Source organism: Pempheris klunzingeri, chromosome 7, assembly GCF_042242105.1.
Source record: "Pempheris klunzingeri isolate RE-2024b chromosome 7, fPemKlu1.hap1, whole genome shotgun sequence".
NCBI lineage: Eukaryota > Metazoa > Chordata > Actinopteri > Acropomatiformes > Pempheridae > Pempheris > Pempheris klunzingeri.
The window spans coordinates 4,677,210-4,695,314 of record NC_092018.1 but is presented as its reverse complement, the minus strand read 5'-3'; the positions used below and the strand labels follow the sequence as shown (position 1 = coordinate 4,695,314).

The 18,105-nt window shown below is 42.3% G+C and overlaps 1 protein-coding gene across 1 annotated transcript; it reads right to left on the bottom strand.

The window, feature by feature from the left end:
• Window positions 1–49: 49 nt before the first annotated feature.
• Window positions 50–17,425, bottom strand: limk2 (LIM domain kinase 2). The gene is made up of 16 exons (XM_070833249.1): window positions 17,310–17,425; window positions 17,073–17,169; window positions 10,886–11,021; window positions 7,159–7,268; window positions 6,596–6,781; window positions 6,258–6,363; window positions 5,288–5,502; window positions 4,992–5,178; window positions 4,790–4,876; window positions 4,333–4,464; window positions 3,746–3,802; window positions 3,498–3,563; window positions 3,057–3,231; window positions 2,893–2,948; window positions 1,791–1,948; window positions 50–1,388 (listed from the first exon to the last, which is right to left on the bottom strand). Exons 1-16 carry the CDS (start codon window positions 17,323–17,325, stop codon window positions 1,175–1,177), a joined length of 1,998 nt encoding a protein of 665 aa, XP_070689350.1. The 5' UTR covers window positions 17,326–17,425; the 3' UTR covers window positions 50–1,174.
• Window positions 17,426–18,105: the final 680 nt, after the last annotated feature.

Below are 18,105 nucleotides of genomic sequence, written 5' to 3'. Positions count from 1 at the left end.
AACAGTTTTACTCACATTTAAAACTGAATAATAATAAATAAAAAAAAGCCAACTTTCAAACAGTTTATTTATGAAACGCTACAGTTATATAAATAATAATAGTGGTTACAACTGGTCGTCAGTACCTTGCGTGATGATGGCAGAGAGGCAAGAACGTCCATCGTTAACGAAATGTCTAAAAAAAAAAAAAAAATCTACAAATCTCGACTTCCCATTAGAAAATGAAATCCAATTAGAGGCATAATATGTACATTTCTATATATACTGCTTAAGAAAAAACAAATCCAGTTCTTCTGTACAAAGCAACTTTTATGGGCCACTCTTGTATGGTTATATCTGACAATTATTAATAACAGTCCTACTTTCCAAAATGTTTTTTTCTAAAACAGGCATCAGGCGTTTGATAGAAACTTTGAACGAAATGTCAGTGTGGTAAACATGTGTTCACTCATCATTCTAAGAAATTAATTACAATCATTAGACTACAAAGTACAGAACCATACTTGTAACCATCTCGTCAAAACTTAGATCAGTGGTGCTTCAATGAAAAAAAGCGAGAAACATTCCTTCACCATCTTGTGTCAAATCTCAGAGTGATGCAAATATTCGGGGTCAGTGTGTGTTTTGCTTCCACTGCTGCATTAAGTCACACCCGTTTTCTTCAAGCCCTGCCCTCTGTTTACTTGGACAAGTCAATCAGCCAGTCAAGCATCTTTGTTTTCGTTGCAGTGAAGTGAGTCCTCGTGTGGGCAAGGACTGATCTGTGCATTCCACACAAAGCACACGACAACTTCAGAACCAGAAAAACATAACTGCTGGCACATGCGGACTAGAAGATGATCATCTTCTGTCAGGGAAAGGACCGCAGAAAGTCGCATATCGTCTTTGTACACAGTAAACATGAGTACAACCCTGTGCAAGGTATGTGGGGGCTGAGTAGTGTTAAGAAAATGTTTAAAAAAAGTAAATAACACTTGTTTGAAATGCGTCTTTCCACGAACATTGCAGTTCACTGGCGCTCTCAAGAGTTAAGGTCCCACACAGGGAGACAGAGAGAGAGCTACCACAGGTTATCCAGTTCTAATATGGCTCGGGCTCAATGCAATTTTCTCTTATTCTCATCCACAGTATTAGTGCAGCAGTTCAGAGGGGTCAAAAAAAAGAGGCACAGGTCCTAGGTGCAATTGTCTGTCTTACTGGAACAGTCTGGAGAGGCCGCCGTTGGGGTTGACGGCTGGTTTGTGCTCTGGGCTGGGGAGCCGTCTTTTGGCCAGTGGAGTCGACTCAGACTCTGATGCAGTTCATCCAGTTCGGCTGGAAGGTGGATCCCCAGCTCCTGGTTTAGGGACAGAGCTTCAAACCAGTCCTCCAGCTTCTGGCTAGGTGGACTGAGGGAGGAGGAGGAGAACAGGGGTTTGAGGTTAAAACCAGATTGACAAGGTTGAGAGAAAACATGAGGAAGCAATCTGGCAGCAGAGACATGCTCCCGTGCAGGCAGGTCAAGATGGCATCTGAAAATAAGCTGTTTTCTTCCCACAACTGCTTCGGCAGAGATCAAATAACTGGCTGGACACCGTCTCTCAAGGTGAAGGTGGACACATTGCTCATGTGGATGTACACGCCATCATTCCTATAGATATCACAGCTGCACACCAGCAATCTACCACTGTTCATTTATTTCAACACACTGTCAGCTTCAGCCTGGGTTGCACCAAACAAAGCAACGCTGTAAAAAACTTTTCACAATAAAGTGTAAGCTGCATACAAAAACAATGACAGTTGGTGCTTACCGGTTGTCTGGCGTGAGGTCGCAGCAGGCCACAGCCAGTGGAAAGAAAGCTGGCGGACAGTCTTCAGGGAGGAACTTCTCCACAAACTTGCCAACATTCAAGCCAAAGTCCAGAGTCCTGGGGAGGCACTCGGGGTCTGCATAGACTTTTCCAATGATCTGGAAAACACGAGACAGAGGAGGAGGTAAGCATCAATCCAATAATGATAGGTAGAGACACTCACGTTAGGAATGCCAGGCTGAACGCATTAAAAGGTGCAGCGTGTAGGATTCAGTGGCATCTAGCAGTGACGTTGGAGATTACTACTAACTGACTACCCCTCCCTGTCGAAGCATGTAGGAGAAGATACAGGGGCCGACCATGCTTTTCCTTGTGCCAATTAAAAAGAATGAACTTCCGTTTGTCACAACACCAAATGATATTCCTCTTCTTTCTTCTTCATCTTCCAGCCTGTGGATTCGTGCTACATCAACGTAAGTACGTAAAAACATGGCAGACTCCGAGGAAGAGGACCCGCTCCGTGAATAGATATTAAGGGCCCATTCTTAGCCAACAAAAACTCAATGATTCTTAATTTCAGGTGATTATGCACAAGTGAAAACATAATTATTCCATTTCTGCCAATAGAGCCTCCTGAATCCTACACACTGTACCTTTAACCATAACATGCTTCAGCCCATTAATGTAAGTGGTGTCACTGCTGTATGTTACTGAGTGTTTCTACATCATTTTCTTTTTTTCTTATCTGATGTGTTTTTAGTGAAATGTTATTACATTTGTGATTGTTTAATTACTATCGCTGTTGTTGTCTATTTGAACTTGTGAAATATAAGCAAAGGTAAAAAATGCATAATGTCATAAGTACACATTTGCATTTTAGATCTGTAGAGACTTGTTTGTTTGGTAAACCGAGGTGCCATCATGTTGTGTTTTCATGATCTGATGATAGAGCTGTGAGGAAAAGCTGCTTTTGAAGCGGTTACTGATGTTTGCCTCGAAGCTCCCACATCCAGTATTTTACAATTGCCAACCAAAAGCACTGCAGTCACGAGCCATGTTATCAGAAAAGCAGATAATGTGAGTGAAATAAGCACGTTCTTACCTCACACAGTACAATTCCAAAGGAGAAAATGTCCACCTTCTCATCATAGCGTTTACCTGAAAAAAACATCAATTAAAAGGATAAAGTAAATGCACTCAGTGACCCACAGAATAAATCGTCCTCTAAAAATTAACGTGGTCATTTATTCATGGTCAGATTCTCACCATTTAGCATCTCTGGAGCCATCCAGTAAGGGTTTCCCACGACGGTGTACCGCTTCTTTCGGTCAACGCGCCTGAACACCCTCTTCTTGGTTGAGGGTTTTTCAGGTGGAGGCTTCACTTTGTCCTCTACTATTAGTCGGGACAATCCAAAGTCAGCAACGACCACTGTGTTGTCCTGTTAAAAGATGACACTCAATTGTTCACTTTGAACCTGATTTACAGTGAAGAGCCACACTTAAAGCATCAAAAAAGGTTTTAAAACAACTCCTCTTAATATAGACACAACTGTTTTGGCAAATCACAGCGCTGGGAACTATTTTTACTCTACAACTGACAGCATGCCAACTTTTACTCAGTTCATGAAACCTACAAATCGTTCCCACCCTTATTCTCATTAGATTTTATGATGTGTAATGGCTGCTAAGATGCCATGTCACCTACCAGTTTAACCAGGCAGTTGTGAGAATTGAGGTCTCTGTGTATGATGCTCATTGAGTGAAGGTAGGCCTGAAACAAAGAGGAAAGTCAAGGAAGATCAAATTCACACATGTCCAAGAAAATTCATTTTTATATGGTAAAACTTTTCAGCACTATTCACACAGTTTCCATGTGCCATGCACATTTACACGGCTGAAAATAGCAGCCAAAGATTTCACTTACAGTAATGTCTTTGCAAGAGGCCAACTCACCATGCCAGAAGCGATGCTCTTTGCAAAGCTCACCCTTTGCTCCCATGGAAACAGGTCCTGTTAGTCACGAGCAAAGAAAAAAAAAACAAAAGAGAGAAATGAATAGAGGCCCCCTCAGAGGCCACATAATGCACAATAGGGGTAAATGCAAAATTATTTTGCTGTAAGATAGAGACAGGAAAACAGTATTCAACAGTAATAGTGAACTAAATTAAACTGTTACAAATGAAATTCAAGACTGTCCCTGCCCCACACAGTTTAAACATAATTAGAGACAAAAAACACTCTCCCTTTCCTCACTGGGCCGTGTGCCTCGCTGAATAGTCAGCAGTGGGAGGAGGGGAGCGCAGCTCTTTTAATTTCACCTAGGAACATTTTCTCAAACTTTTTTTCATTCTACGTCTTGACCAGCTGACATGCCAGTCGGCCCACTATTGAGCTGAGAGCCCTCTATCAGTGAGGAGTTTACTTCAGGTCAGTCGCCTCCCACAATGCAAACAGCTTTCTGTGGCCAGTGAAGGGCTTTTTTGTGCTCTGCTGTGGAAGAGGAGAGGGACTGGGTTAAGTGAATCAACTAGTTAACTCACCCTGTCTCTGATGAAATCCTTCAGGGTGCCTCCCTCGATATACTCGGTTATCAAATTCAGCCTCTTGTCCTTGTATAGCACACCGATGAATCTTAAAACGTGGGGATGATCAAGGCTTCGCATTACTTTGACCTGAAGTTTGGGCAGGAACAGAAGTAGAGTTAACATTTGCAATCTCATCAACTTGAATCAGTTTCCACATATGTGAAATTTAATTTAATTTAAAAAAAAAAAAAAAAAACCTAAATCAATGGATATAATAATTAAATACAATTAAAATTACTTTTGCCCCACAAGCCTTGGGGAAAAACTCAAAATAACAAGGTACAAAGAGGTAATTGTGGGAGCATGTGGCATGCTTTTAGTTGTGATTATAACAAATCAAAGCTCCTTGCAGAGCCAGAGGACTCTGGTTTGTCTGTGAAGAAGTGCAGGCCTCCTGCTCCAGATGACCAACCTCCTTTAGGAAAGTTTTCTGTGTCTCCTCATCACAACGGATCAGCTCCTTCATCACCATCACCTCTCCTGTGGCTTTATGAGTCACCTGTCAGTGGGACAAAAGCAACACGTGTATTACTTGAGGCCAACCGCAAGAGGAACCAACTGAATGGAGTGAGTAAAACACACAGATGAAGAGACGATGATAGTTGGATGCTGACCTTGATGGCCTGCCCGAAGAAGCCTTTTCCTAGGATCTCTCCATGGATGAGGTCACATGGCCGGAAGATGCGATGAGAGCAGCTGCTGGAGGATCTCAGGGATTCAGAGCGCCCGATGTCCCGTGTCATAAAAGGTGTCTCTTTAGGAGAATTTGGCCCGGGTGACTTGCATATGCTATTACTGCGTCTGGAGTAAAGAGAACATGGTTGACTAAAAATGACAGAAACTATGTACAGTCATCTCTTGTCCATTACAGACTCACAATTGCAAGCTGTATGGCTTTTGACTGCTTTACCTCAAAGACCTCCTTTTCAGTGTGCCGTCATCAACCACATCGGTTCTCTCCAGGACTGCATCAGAAGGGGAGGACAGGCGCATGCGGGCGGTGGCTGGGACTCCCAGCCGGTTTCTTGGTGATCCCAGCCTGAGCCGATCTAAACGCTGCCTGACTGGGTCGTACTCTATGAGCAGCTGCAGCGTGTGACTGGTGCGGTGAATGAGATCCTCCACCTATGAAAACCAACGAGAGGTAAGGGTGAGGTAGGAGTTGTTCCAGTGAATAGATCACACTCTTCCTGGGATTCCCCTCATTCCTCGGCATAAATAAAATTTGATTTCATCTTCACTGTGGCTAATTAAATCTAAAAAAGTGTTGTCTGTTATTTAGCCTACCCTCACTGATATAAATGAGGTAGAATATAACCCAACACAATTAAACAGCACCACAAACTACATTACCCATGATTATCATACATAACACTTGTGGATGTGGGATTTATTGTATCTATTGTCATGTTAAACTGTATCAGCTTGTACTTCTACACATGCACAGTTAGATTAGTTAGGAATTGTTACACAAACAATGTGACTCTTTTGAGACGGGATATAATATTGAAATGTGTTACAGGAGGAAAAGGATACTGGAGCTGGGAACTTACAAACAAAAAACAAAAGCAAAACCCAAGCAGTGAATGATGACAGTTGATATGACTGTAATGAGGGTGAGGTTGTGGGGAACATCTTTTAAGTGCAGTCATTCCACATACCGTTCTCTCCCAGCCAAAGAATGTATAAATGATGGAGGAATGTGAGGAATGCCAAAAATCACATGTGCAGTCGATACACAGCAAGAACATAGCTTTGCAAATTGCACTCAAGGAATGGACTTGCACTTAACAACGATGCTAATTGGTTTCACTTGAAGAATTTCACATCACACACATCACCCCATGGGTGTCAGAGATGTGGGCAAGGTATAAACCCACCTCCTCCTCCATCAGTGTCCCGACAGCAAGGCCATTAATCTCCAGGATCCTGTCCCCAGCGTGGATGGCATTTCGCACCTCTGGACTAATAAGCATCCCTTTGACTCTGGAACAACACGGCACCAACACGTATGTGAGTGTTCGCACCATGGAGGGAATGTACTGATTTAAAGACATCAGGTCAAAGTGAACTTGGTCACACTCTTACATCATATCAAACTATCAATAACTACCTTTTCTGGCAGTGGCCCACTTACGCGCGCACACACCAGTGCTCTGCTACTTAGCAAGCCTATAATCAGTCTGGCGTAAAGCATTACTCATGCTGTCCCACTTACTCTTTGACTTGAACACTTGCTGAACCGTTGACGTCCCTCAGCACTGAGACAGAGAGGCCCCTCTTGCCGTTGGCTGCAGAGGGCATCGAGATGAGGGTCACAGTGTGGGGCAGGGAGTCTAGGACCGAGTCGTGCGAGCGCTTTTCCAACATGGGTGTAAGGACCACCTGCTTGTAGCACTTTCCACTGCACACAACAGAGAAGTGGGGTGAATCTCTGCACGTGTGGACACCACACATGTTGTTACATTATTGAATAATAAGTGACTAATAATGAACACTTATGGATGAACATCAGCTTGAGGGCAATTCTTCAAACCAGTCTTTGAATAACAAATTCACATATTAACTGAAACGCTACACATTTAACAAAACACTTGTGAAGATGCTACTTTGCATTAAAATTAAATGTAATTCTTGTAACAAGCAGAACTCTACTAAAAGAATAGGTTGTGCTGATATTCAGAGACACCATTACTTATTTAATTTTAGTGGCGTATCAACCTGAGCCAGCAGCATCAAATATTGCAAACAGCTTTAAGAAGAGCCACGCAGGTGTCTTACCAGTAGAGTTTCGATCGCTCGACTAAGGCGTAGGTATCCCTGTCCTCAATCACCACCTTGCAGCTCAGACACACGAAGCACTCAGGGTGATACTTGTGTTCTCCGGCCACCTGGAACCACAAACAAATGGTCTGATCCTCAAAACATTCACACGGCTCCTAGCAGAGAGAAGTGATGTGCTGACGGTGAGGCTGCTGCCCGGCTCTGCTGTGTTTTGCTCGTCAGAGATGAGCGTCTCATGCTGCCTTTTGCTCTCTGCTCTCCACCCACTGTGACACAGTCGTAACACCTGCTTTACTCTCACACTGTCTGGAATCTGCTATGATGTCACCTCCCTCTGCAGGTCTGAACCACTCGACTCGCTGACGTTCTTGCTTTGAACCCTCTGAAACCAGCTCACAGTCTGTCATGTGCTTTCTCTCTCATTAACACTGCCTGTCCCATTTCCCTTTCTGAAATTTCAGTTACACTTGTTTTTTTTTTTACTTTTTACTGCTCTCTCACGCAAGATCAGATAATAGGCGTCCTGCAAAAACATTTTCATATTCTTATCCTCAGCTTTTCTTACTTTTTTTTCAAATGCTGCCAGATCAAAGAGGGGGAGATATTACACAAAAGAGTGGTAAAGCCGACAGCAGGTGATGTTACACTGTCAACACTGGAGGATTAGAGGATGATAGTGGACAGAAAGCTGCTAAAATATGACAATAAAATCAGAAAATCTCAAGAACCTTATTTAAGCATTTTATTTTACTCAGTTACAGTCTCACGTTTAAATTCATTGAGATAAAAGGCATTATGATTTCAGATCAAACAAGTATTTTCCCAGTGGAGAGAGGCAGACAACCTGTACAGGTCCCACACATCTGGACCACTCGTCACATTCGTTTGTGCCTAAAATCCTAAATACCAGAAAACTGGTGAATGTGTGCAAATGTGGTGCAAATGTGTTCACACAAGTGGTTCTAGCATGAGGCCCAATGTGTCTAATTGTGCACAGGAAAAACTTCTTTTGATAGAAACTGGTTAAAGTGCAATATTAAATAAAGGTTTTCTTAGTAGAATTATATATGCAACACACGCATTGTTGGGTGTTAATCGAACTACAACTTTAGAATGCCTCTACCAACTAAAGTTTTTTACATTTCTTGTCTTGTTTTCCAGCTGTGAGCAGCTCCACTATTGCCTACATTGTGGGAGAATCATGTCCATCAAGGGTTGTCATACTGACTTTAGTTTGTCACTTTTCTTGTACGAATACACACATGGATTTGGGACACAGTAATAAAATGAGTTAGTTATCTACAATGTAAGTACATTGAAAGTTGATACCGGTATTTTTTCCCACATTAGCCACCGCTCTGACTCAGTGTCTCAGTGCTGGGAAAGGGTTCCCCGCTGCCACAGACCGATTAGAGTGATGTCAGCCAAATCATTGTGACATCTCAGGAGTCTGTAACTCCCTGCCTTCGAGCCAAGACCACAACCACCACCACTGATCAAGGTCACAACCTGCACTAACCTGGCAAAACAAGATCAGTGTGAAGAAGAACTCAGAAGGTTTGATTATGGAGCGGTAGATGCTGTGACACTGGACAGCAGAAGCTGATAAATTACATGTTATGTTAGTCAAATACACAAAAATACATCCTCAATCAACAGAAATAATAAAATGAATAATTATAAGAAGGACAAAAAAAACAGTGTTTTGGACTTGAATGCTTTACAAGCATCAGCAGCTCTGCATGACCCTCCTCTGCTGATGGCCCACAATGATTCTCTTTCTGACCGCGAGGCTGTGGTGCCAAATCAGCTCTGCCAAAAACACTTGGCTTCACTGGCTGATGAAGCAGGATGCCAATACTAAATAGAAGCCTCCATTGTGAGCGTTGCTTGGTGGCAAAAAGAAAAAACTTCAGCCTGGCTCCATGTTAGACAAGTGACCCTGGTTGTGACCAGCAAGAGCTGCTGCCACTCTGAATTTCATGTTTCAACTTGTAGATACTAAATCAAAGCCGACGTTTGGATTCAACTCAACATACATCAGTTTCTCTGATGCTAGATTTGACTTTTACTATTACTTCTTCGATGGTGCATTGCCCTCTACATTTCAGTGAATACCATTTTTAAGAAATCTAATTGATAGCATATGTCAGTCTGCAGGCACGGCCAATCAGTGTAAACTGAACGGTAAAGACTACTAACTTTCATCAAGGTCTTTGCATCAAAGGACTGTTCAGTCTGCTGTAACATGACTAAGACAAAACCTGTGATGGTGAAAATTAACCAAAAAGTAAACGCATGAATTTCCTTCAAAGCAACACTGCATAACCTTTTGCTGAAATGTGGCCACAAGTAGCAAGTACAGCATAATGGTAAATGCTAAAACATAGCTTAACAAAAGTGTCAGTGGACTAACCTAATAATGTAATTTACATAGTAATACCTGGCCAAAGCTTACTAACAGTAGCCTGTAAGCTCCTCAGTCAAACCCAACCAAGTAAAGCTGTAGCAGCAAAACTCCAGACAGAATAGGAGTGAGCAAGAATGCATTTGATTCCTTATGAATCAAATTTGTAGAGGAAAAAATGTTATTTTTCTCATAAAAGTTACATCGTCTTTCACAACAGACACTTAATCTCTGAAAGCCCATCAGTGCACGCGATGAGATGAGTGGCGGACTGTGGGAAATATCTACAGGACCGCCTCACCACAGAGGACTGAACATGATGGGCTCCAAAACCACCTCATGTTCTAGCGTCTTCCCACTAGATCCTCTGAGTATTTTCGGGAAGTGAACTGTGAAGAACTTCTGTACAGAGAGAGAACATAATGGGGCCTCAAGGGGGAATTCACTAGTGAGGTCCAGAGCCCAATGTGCTACGATCAGCAGCAGCCAATGTAAAGTATCACTCATCTGTAAATGTAATAATTGCCACAGAAACACCCCCCCTGCCTTTTAATGCATGTTAGTACTAATCTGGAGGAGGAGGGAGTAACTGGAACACAAACAGCATTGACATGCTCTGTGGGCACTCTGGTATTATTTAAGTAGAGGAGGAAATTGTTGGCAATTGTTGTTATACGATCATGGCAAAGCATACTTTAAAAGCCTGGCAATCCCATGAAGCAACAGTGGTCTAATAGCCTTGACCCAGTGCTGGGCTTTATTAGACTGAAGTCTCCCGCAATGACAGATCAGCAAACAGGAGTTTAGGCACACTAACTTGTGCTTGTAGCTTGTACTACTCATTCTACACTAGAAAAAAACCCAGAGTTTCTATAAAGTTGAGGGATTTAAGCTACAAATGGTCATAATCAAACATCTATTTTGAAGATATAGTCCCTTGCACAGGTAAGGCTTCAAATACTCTTGATCTTACACTTCCAATAATGCAACTTGACAGTCCCTTTTGTTGTATCCTTGCTGCCTGGTAAATACCAACATCTTTCGCAATCCACACGCCCAGTTAATAACTAAACTATATAGTCTCCGAGCCAGAAAGGTCACAGAAGATATACAAGTGCTGTTACAGGCTCAGTGATTCTTTGACATGTAAAATCAGTAGAGTTCTCCTCTGATTTTAAAGTACAACTGTAGTTGATTACGTTTTGGTTCAGATGGTATTTGTTTTATGAATTTTTATGTTAATCCATCCACAGACCAACACCAAGCCTAAAAATCTCTTGCCAAAAGGGTAAAAAACACAAAGCGCAGCAGACTTACCATGGCAGGTCCGGTCATGAGCAGAGAGCAGCCATGACAGAGCTCTCCAAACTTCTCCCAGTAGTGTTTGCGACAGTAGAGCTTTCCATCCTTCTCATAGTACCAGTTAGTCAGGTGGTCACAGCACACAGAGCACCTGAGAGGACAAAGACAGTCTTGGTGTTTTCAGCAGGGACTTTTCCACCCCTTAAGCAATCACCTTCAAGCTGATGTGGCAGACACTCTGGCATAATGCTGCTGATAATGTTGCCGGTCTGCTCTCATACTGCATAACAACAGACACTCTGTGTCTCCACTCTGTCTCACACAGGTAATTCAACACAGCAGCGCTGCAACACTGTTACTCTCATTATCTATTAATCTCTTAATGTATAAAATAAAAATATTTTAGAAATACTCATCACAAGTTGCCATTTGTTGTTTTAAATCACAGAAAAGCAGCAAATCATCACATTCAAGAGGCTGACTGACTTCATTGATAAATTAAATGTCTTTACCTACTAAGAAAATTAATCAAGTTCTTATTATTATGAATTTAACTTTTAGAGAGACTAGACTACCAAACTACCAGCAGTTTACCAAAAAGTTTGAGAGAAAAATCTGAACCAGAATCCAAACTGGTTAAACTATGTGAACATTTCTCTTATTACATACATTACATAGCAGTGAATGATGTTGAATAACAAGAGAGCTGGTTCAGACACCATTCATTTTACTGCTGAACACAAACCTTTCAACTCCAAGGGTGGATGAGACAGGAACATTAGCTGGGGGCATGTTCCTGACGACGACGTGTACTTTCCTCTTAACAAGGTTGAGGGCACAGTAAATACCTCATTCCTGACATGTGATGGGTCTTGCATTGGTGCCGTTATTTGTGCAGAATTATAGTGTAATAAAAACAGACAGCACAAAGATTTGCTCCACTTAGAGAACGCAGAATCTGGCAGCCTTAGCAGACGGTGGGTATAAGGAACGTTTGGTCATTAGCCTCTGCACGCTGCCAACAAGGCTGCCAAAGACTTTGCCAATTTCCTGCACCTTAATAGGATCCAGTTGTTTGAAGGAAACTGCTCGACTACTTTGACATCAACCTATAGATCCTGTTACAACAGGTTCAAAAAAATCTCTACAGGGGCAAAGTCCTCAGATCATCTGGTTGTTTATTGTGCAGTTTTTGCTTCCAGGCACTTAACAAACTTCTCATTGTGCATTTTCTTACCTTGGTCAGTGTAAATAATAACAAAGCATCCTGTTAGCCCTGTGGTCAAAGGTACAAATCACAGATGTAACATCCTGGGGTCAGGCCTTGATCTCATTGTCTGCTAATCTTTCTCCCCATATTTTCAGCCAATGTCTACTTTTGAGTGTCTAATTCAGGTGAAATGCTACAAAAATAACAATTTTAAAAAGATAAATATCAAGAACTTGTCGTAGTTCATTCCAGTTTATTGCATAATAACAGCGGATTGATCCAAACTGTCATCCGAGAGGAAGATGAAGAAGGGACATTTCTGGCTGTGACTTCAGGACAAAATGTTCAGAGTGAGGAATGCTAAAGCTGCTAGCAGACTGGAAAGCACCTGTAGGCTATGAGCGTTCCTCGAACAAGCTGCACTGGTTATTCAAAATGGTGGCAGCAGGTTCGACTGCCAGAATACAATCATGGATGAACTGCTCTGTCAGAGATTAGGTTACTGAAATGTCTGCAGTCCTGCTTTTCTTTTTTCTTTTGTGCACTGTTGCTGCATTCAGACTTTGCAAATGCTCCGACTGTTTCTACCTTGGTTTCTAAGTAATTTGATCAAGGATGCTGAAAGAGACTTCAGATTCACGTGTGACGCACGTTGCTTTCAGGAATGACTACAATAATAAAGTTTTCACCGACACTGTCCTGACTTCTTGATTAGTAGCTATTTCTAACTCAGGGCTACGGGCTGATCCAACATGACTGTGAGAGCTCTGCTGATGCTTTTGCTCTTTTGGGAAATGCTCTCTTAATTCTCGTTATGAATATCACATTTACGCCTCATGCATTTCAAGTATGAAAGACAAAGTGACAACTCAAAAACATTACATTGAGTGGGAATGTGGTTTTTATGCATTTTTAGTCTTTTGGTGCAGTGCTGGCAGCAGCCTTCAGCTGAGTCTCATGCATCACGTTGGTCTCTGCACTGCAGGTATAGTTGATCCAGGCTTATTGACTTTGGCAAAGATTCCACATTTTTCAAAATTTTCTGGCATTAGTTAAGAAAGAGCCGTCTTCCAGAGGGAAGACCACATGTTTGTGTCTATTGTGGAGAGGAAAGTGGGGAGAGGGGTAAGCACTGGTAAGCAAGGTTGGAGTCTTCAACATCAAGTAGCGTCCGTGTTATTGCCGTTGTAACATATAATGGGAGCAAATAAACTGACTGTTCGTCTGAGATGAAAGCAACAAATATTTAAAATGAGCCCGAGGTCAGCGTGGTGATGACTCCAGCCTGGTTCATCACACTGTGACATGATGAGGGGAAGCGGAGCTGAAAGTTTGCTGGGGTGAGGATTGCATGAGTAATGGTGGTTGTGCTGCTGTGGCCACAGCTGCACTAAAGGCCACAGATCTGATTAGTGGGTGAAAGATGTCACACAGTCTGGACACAGAATTACACAAAATTGGAGTATCTGTTTATGAAACTATTTGAATAAGACTTGTAGTCACGTAACTATTAAGGAAGGAATCTGTGTGTGTGTGTGTGTGTGTGTGTGTGTGTATGTATCCTGGATTCTGGATTCTGTAGGTCTAGACAAATCTAGACACATGATCCACACCCATTTGCTACTAGATTTACTAGATTTGTCCTACACATTTTCACCAGTTATCAACCAGTTTGGTACAGAGCGTCTCTGGTCCAAGCAGGAAGATGTTGCTCCTCCAGACTTTTGATAGTCCATACAGCTTTGCTATAACTGTCCCTCAAAGTTTGCTTAAATTCTGTGTGCAGAACTCATTTTACAACAAATGTCATAACTCGTGAACACTTTACACAATCGCAACCACTTTTGCTGCACACGTGCAGATATATATATATATATGTATATATTTGGTGCCATTTGGCCGACAGATGAAGCTGTGGCACCATCATCTCATATAAAAGGAGGGAATCTCTGTCCATCTGTGTCTGTGTGTGAATGACCTTCACAGATCTGGAGAGCTGTTCATCCCATCGACTCCACACTTGCTGAGGACTGAAGGGTGAGTGGGTGAGTGGTTCTCCACAACATTGCAAGCAGAACTTCCTGAACTCTGCACTCGTTTAAATGATTTCTGTAAATAGCAGAAATCGGTCTTGGATATTACCTTGTCAGATATCATAACTGCTGTATATTTTCAAGCTACAACATACACAACAGTACTAGTAGGATCAGTACCAGTATTAGTACTGCCAAGTGATACTGATGGACGAGGATGAGAGTATCTCAGCTGTTATGTGTGACATTTGTTATCTGTCCAGGTGCGGCAGGAATAACAAAAATCTTGGCCACCCTGCTCTGAACAAAAAGCCTTCCTTAACAAAACCAGATGATAAACTGTAATTACTGTCCATTAAGTCCCTATAATATATTAAAATAAAGTGCTTATAACAACACCTGACTTCCCTCCGTGTGCTATGGTGAAAGGGGGGCAGGCACGTTCAGGTGGTTCTTCAGTGAACAATGCAATGGTCCTGCCTGCACAAACACTACAAAGCAAACATTGCTCATTTCCTTAAATTCACATTCCTGCAGGAGTGTATTCCTTTGTTGGAGTATGGAGTGGAGATAGAATTGAGGGACCGTAAGCTGTGGCTTGAAGACCTGAAGAGGGTGTGTTTCACTTTTAATGGGATGTTATCTTTGGGTGTGTGACTGTTGTGTTCATGTTAGGGCACAGAAACCTCGTTCTAAGGCGTGGAGAGGGACACTTTATTCTCTCCTTTCAAACCACAAGGTCAGGACCTTATCAATGTAACAAGGCTTAGATTACATGCCAAAAAAATAAAAAGAACTTTAGCAATTGTTTGTTGCATTAGAGCTGCAACAGATTATTTTCTCAATAATTAATTTTGTTTAGAAAAGAAAAGAAATAAATTCAAATAATAATAATGAGTTCAAAATCCTAAATACTCTAATGTTACTATCAAAAATACCAAATAAATGAAAGATCTGAAAAGCTAAAACCTGCAAATGTGTCCTTTTTTTTCGCCTTAACACTGAACACAGAAAGGCTGCAGACTCCTTTTCTGACTATCAACTCCTGATTTATCAACTTGTTGGTTCTGTGCTGCCTGTGAGGAGATCTAGGATGCACAGATTGTAAGAGGTGGTACCAACCAGTAAGAGAAGCAATAAAAGAAAAACAATAAGTTTCTCTACATGAACCTGTGACTCATGTATTTGCTATTTCATAGGTATTAGGTAAAGCCCCATCCTGTGTTGTAAATAAATATGAAACACAATACTCTTTCTGTGGCTTGTCTTCCTTCTTTGAAAGGAAAAAAAAAAACAACAAAAAAAAAGACAGGATTCTTCAGTCGGTGTCTGAGAAAGCGGACTCGCATCTCTGAATCGCCGTCTAGGAATGCAGAGCGCAGCAGAGTCGTCACCTATAGGCCTCAATAACACTGCCAGGTTTACTGGAATGGGAGTGACGTCATCCTGTAAGTATGTTACACAAGGTGGAGGTGCATGGAGGCCACAGTGGCAGCATGTGGACGTTAGACAATAGGGGCACCACAGGGGGTGTCATACTAACAAGGACATCTCATTTTTTCTGCACAAACTGAACTCAACAAGTTCAGAGACTCAGCAAGAGACTCAGCAGTGATCAGAGAGTCAAATTACCGCAGCGTGGAGATATTTCAACCTTTGTAATGAAATTCTGAAGCCAGCAGTCAAACCTCAGAGGGACAAACAGCGCAGCACATTTAGATGAATGACAATACTGCAGCCTGGCCTCCCACACTGCCACACGCAAAATATCTAATATCTTCACATGTCAAAGGTGTCGCCATGAAGGAGGATGCCAAAAAAAAAATCAATGGATCAATGGACAGCAGCACAGCTGTGTCACCAATCATGATGCAAGGAGCTGTGTGTGTTATTGAAGAGTCAGTGTTTGGAAAGGATGAAATCGCAGGTTATGTGAGGACAACGTGCAACTAGATAATGACTCAAAACTTCAAGAGGGCTATTTCAGTTGTCAGAAGACGACAACACAGAGTCAGCACTACATTTCTTCTATTCTTGAGGCTTTTTGGACTTGCCAGAAGTCCACCAGAGCCAAACTGCAGTCATAAAACCAAAGGATTTTTGGATATACTCTACAGTATGTGGCTTCTGGGAAAAAAAGCTGCTCTCTAATCAGCTACATTCACAGCTTCAGGCACCCAATTATCAGTCATCTGTTTTATGATGTTAGTGTCAATCTAGGCGCAGTGACTATTTAACACGTTCTCGTCATTAAAAATGCTGCTGTGATCCTGCGGCCAATTCAAACCTCACATGACAGGAGTTTGATCGTGAAGAAGAATCAGAGCCACCTTCACTCCAAAGAGGACATGTGAATGTTACTGTTAAGCGAGGGGGAAACCACCTATGAGCGTTATATCACGCTGGCATGTACAGTATGTCACCCAGCCACAGGTTCACTGCTCGGCACAGAGAGATCTCACCACGAGGCAGTGACCTGTGGAAGCCAGAGAGCTCACTCCAGCTCCAGTGTGGCAATCATTAAGCCTCGGAGCAGAGAGCCTGTGTAAAGTCCTCCAGGAGAGTTTGACCGCTGACCAAGCTGGGTTCAAGAACCTCCATGTCCCCCCGTGTGGAGGTCGGTCAGCTGTGGCAGGGGCAGGAATGACATGCTACAGGGGGCATTTAGCACAGAGGGGCACAAAAAACAATGGTGAACTGTTAAAACAGATCTAAGCCCATGTTTAGGCTACAAGACAGAAGCTTCTGGGATAATCCACAAGGCCGTTTGTAAGGACACCCAAACAGAGAGAGCAGCCAGCATATTGACCAACAGAGAAAGCAAAACAATGTGTCCATGTCAGTGCAAAGTGTTCCCCCTCTTCTTCCTCTGAAAGCACTCACTTATCAGACTAGGACTGAGTAAACAGTGTAAGCAGCACAGAGGCCAGGAAAGTTCAAGATAAACTTCAACACTTACTGAAAGCAGGCGTTGTGCCAGGTGTCCTGGAGGACTTTGATGTGAAACGAGTCCTGGATTTTCTCTCCACAGCCCGCACAGTAACACTCATCTGTACCTGGAGGAAAGGAGGAGGGAGAGTCCTCACAGTGCAGTAACACTGAAGTACAGCCACAGCAGGTATAAAACAGCAGTTATAAAAACAGAAACAATGTAAGCTCTCCTCAGTGAGAAGCTACAACCTGAAGCAGTCCTCACCTCCCGGCTCCTCCATCTACTTTCTGAGTGTCGTCGATGTTCAAACTTCTCTTTTACAAACTTTTCATACTGAAGCAGCAGAGCCGAGACGCGCCGCTTCAAACTTTCATTCCTCCGCGTCCCGTCGTCCACTCTGGACTCCCGACTGTCAGTGCGACGGGGAAATAAAAAAAAAACAACACACAAAACGCCCTTTAATTCCCCACAGAAAAAAGGAGAAACCTCTGTCCTCCTGGACGGAGCTGCTTTCTGGCCGCTGGCAGGATAACTGACGTAATGCAGTCTGCACATTCCTGTACGGAGAGCGGAAGGGTTCAGTGCAGCACCTGGAGGCAGGAGGAAACCACGGAGAAACCCGAGGTCGGACCCGAAGTGGAGCCGAAGAACGGGGGCGCCACCTACTGTCTCGATGAGCGCACTGCAGGCTGAGTGGAGCAGGACACAGTAACATAGATAGATAGATAGATAGATAGATAGATAGATAGATAGATAGATAGATAGATAGATAGATAGATAGATAATGGATAGATAGATAGATAATAGATAGATAGATAGATAGATAGATAGATAGATAGATAGATAGATAGATAGATAGATAGATAGATAGATAGATAGATAATGGATAGATAGATAGATAGATAGATAGATAGATAGATAGATAGATAGATAGATAGATAGATAGATAGATAGATAGATAGATAGATAATGGATAGATAGATAGATAGATAATAGATAGATAGATAGATAGATAATAGATAGATAGATAGATAGATAGATAGATAATAGATAGATAGAT

Excerpts from the sequence above, each read along its gene's own strand:
- limk2 (XM_070833249.1), bottom strand. Across the intron at positions 4,465-4,789 it reads AGAAAACTTTCCTAAAGGAG|GTCAAAGTAATGCGAAGCCT; the intron begins GTTGGTCATCTG and ends CCCAAACTTCAG. Across the intron at positions 1,949-2,892 it reads TTGGAATTGTACTGTGTGAG|ATCATTGGAAAAGTCTATGC; the intron begins GTAAGAACGTGC and ends CGTGTTTTCCAG.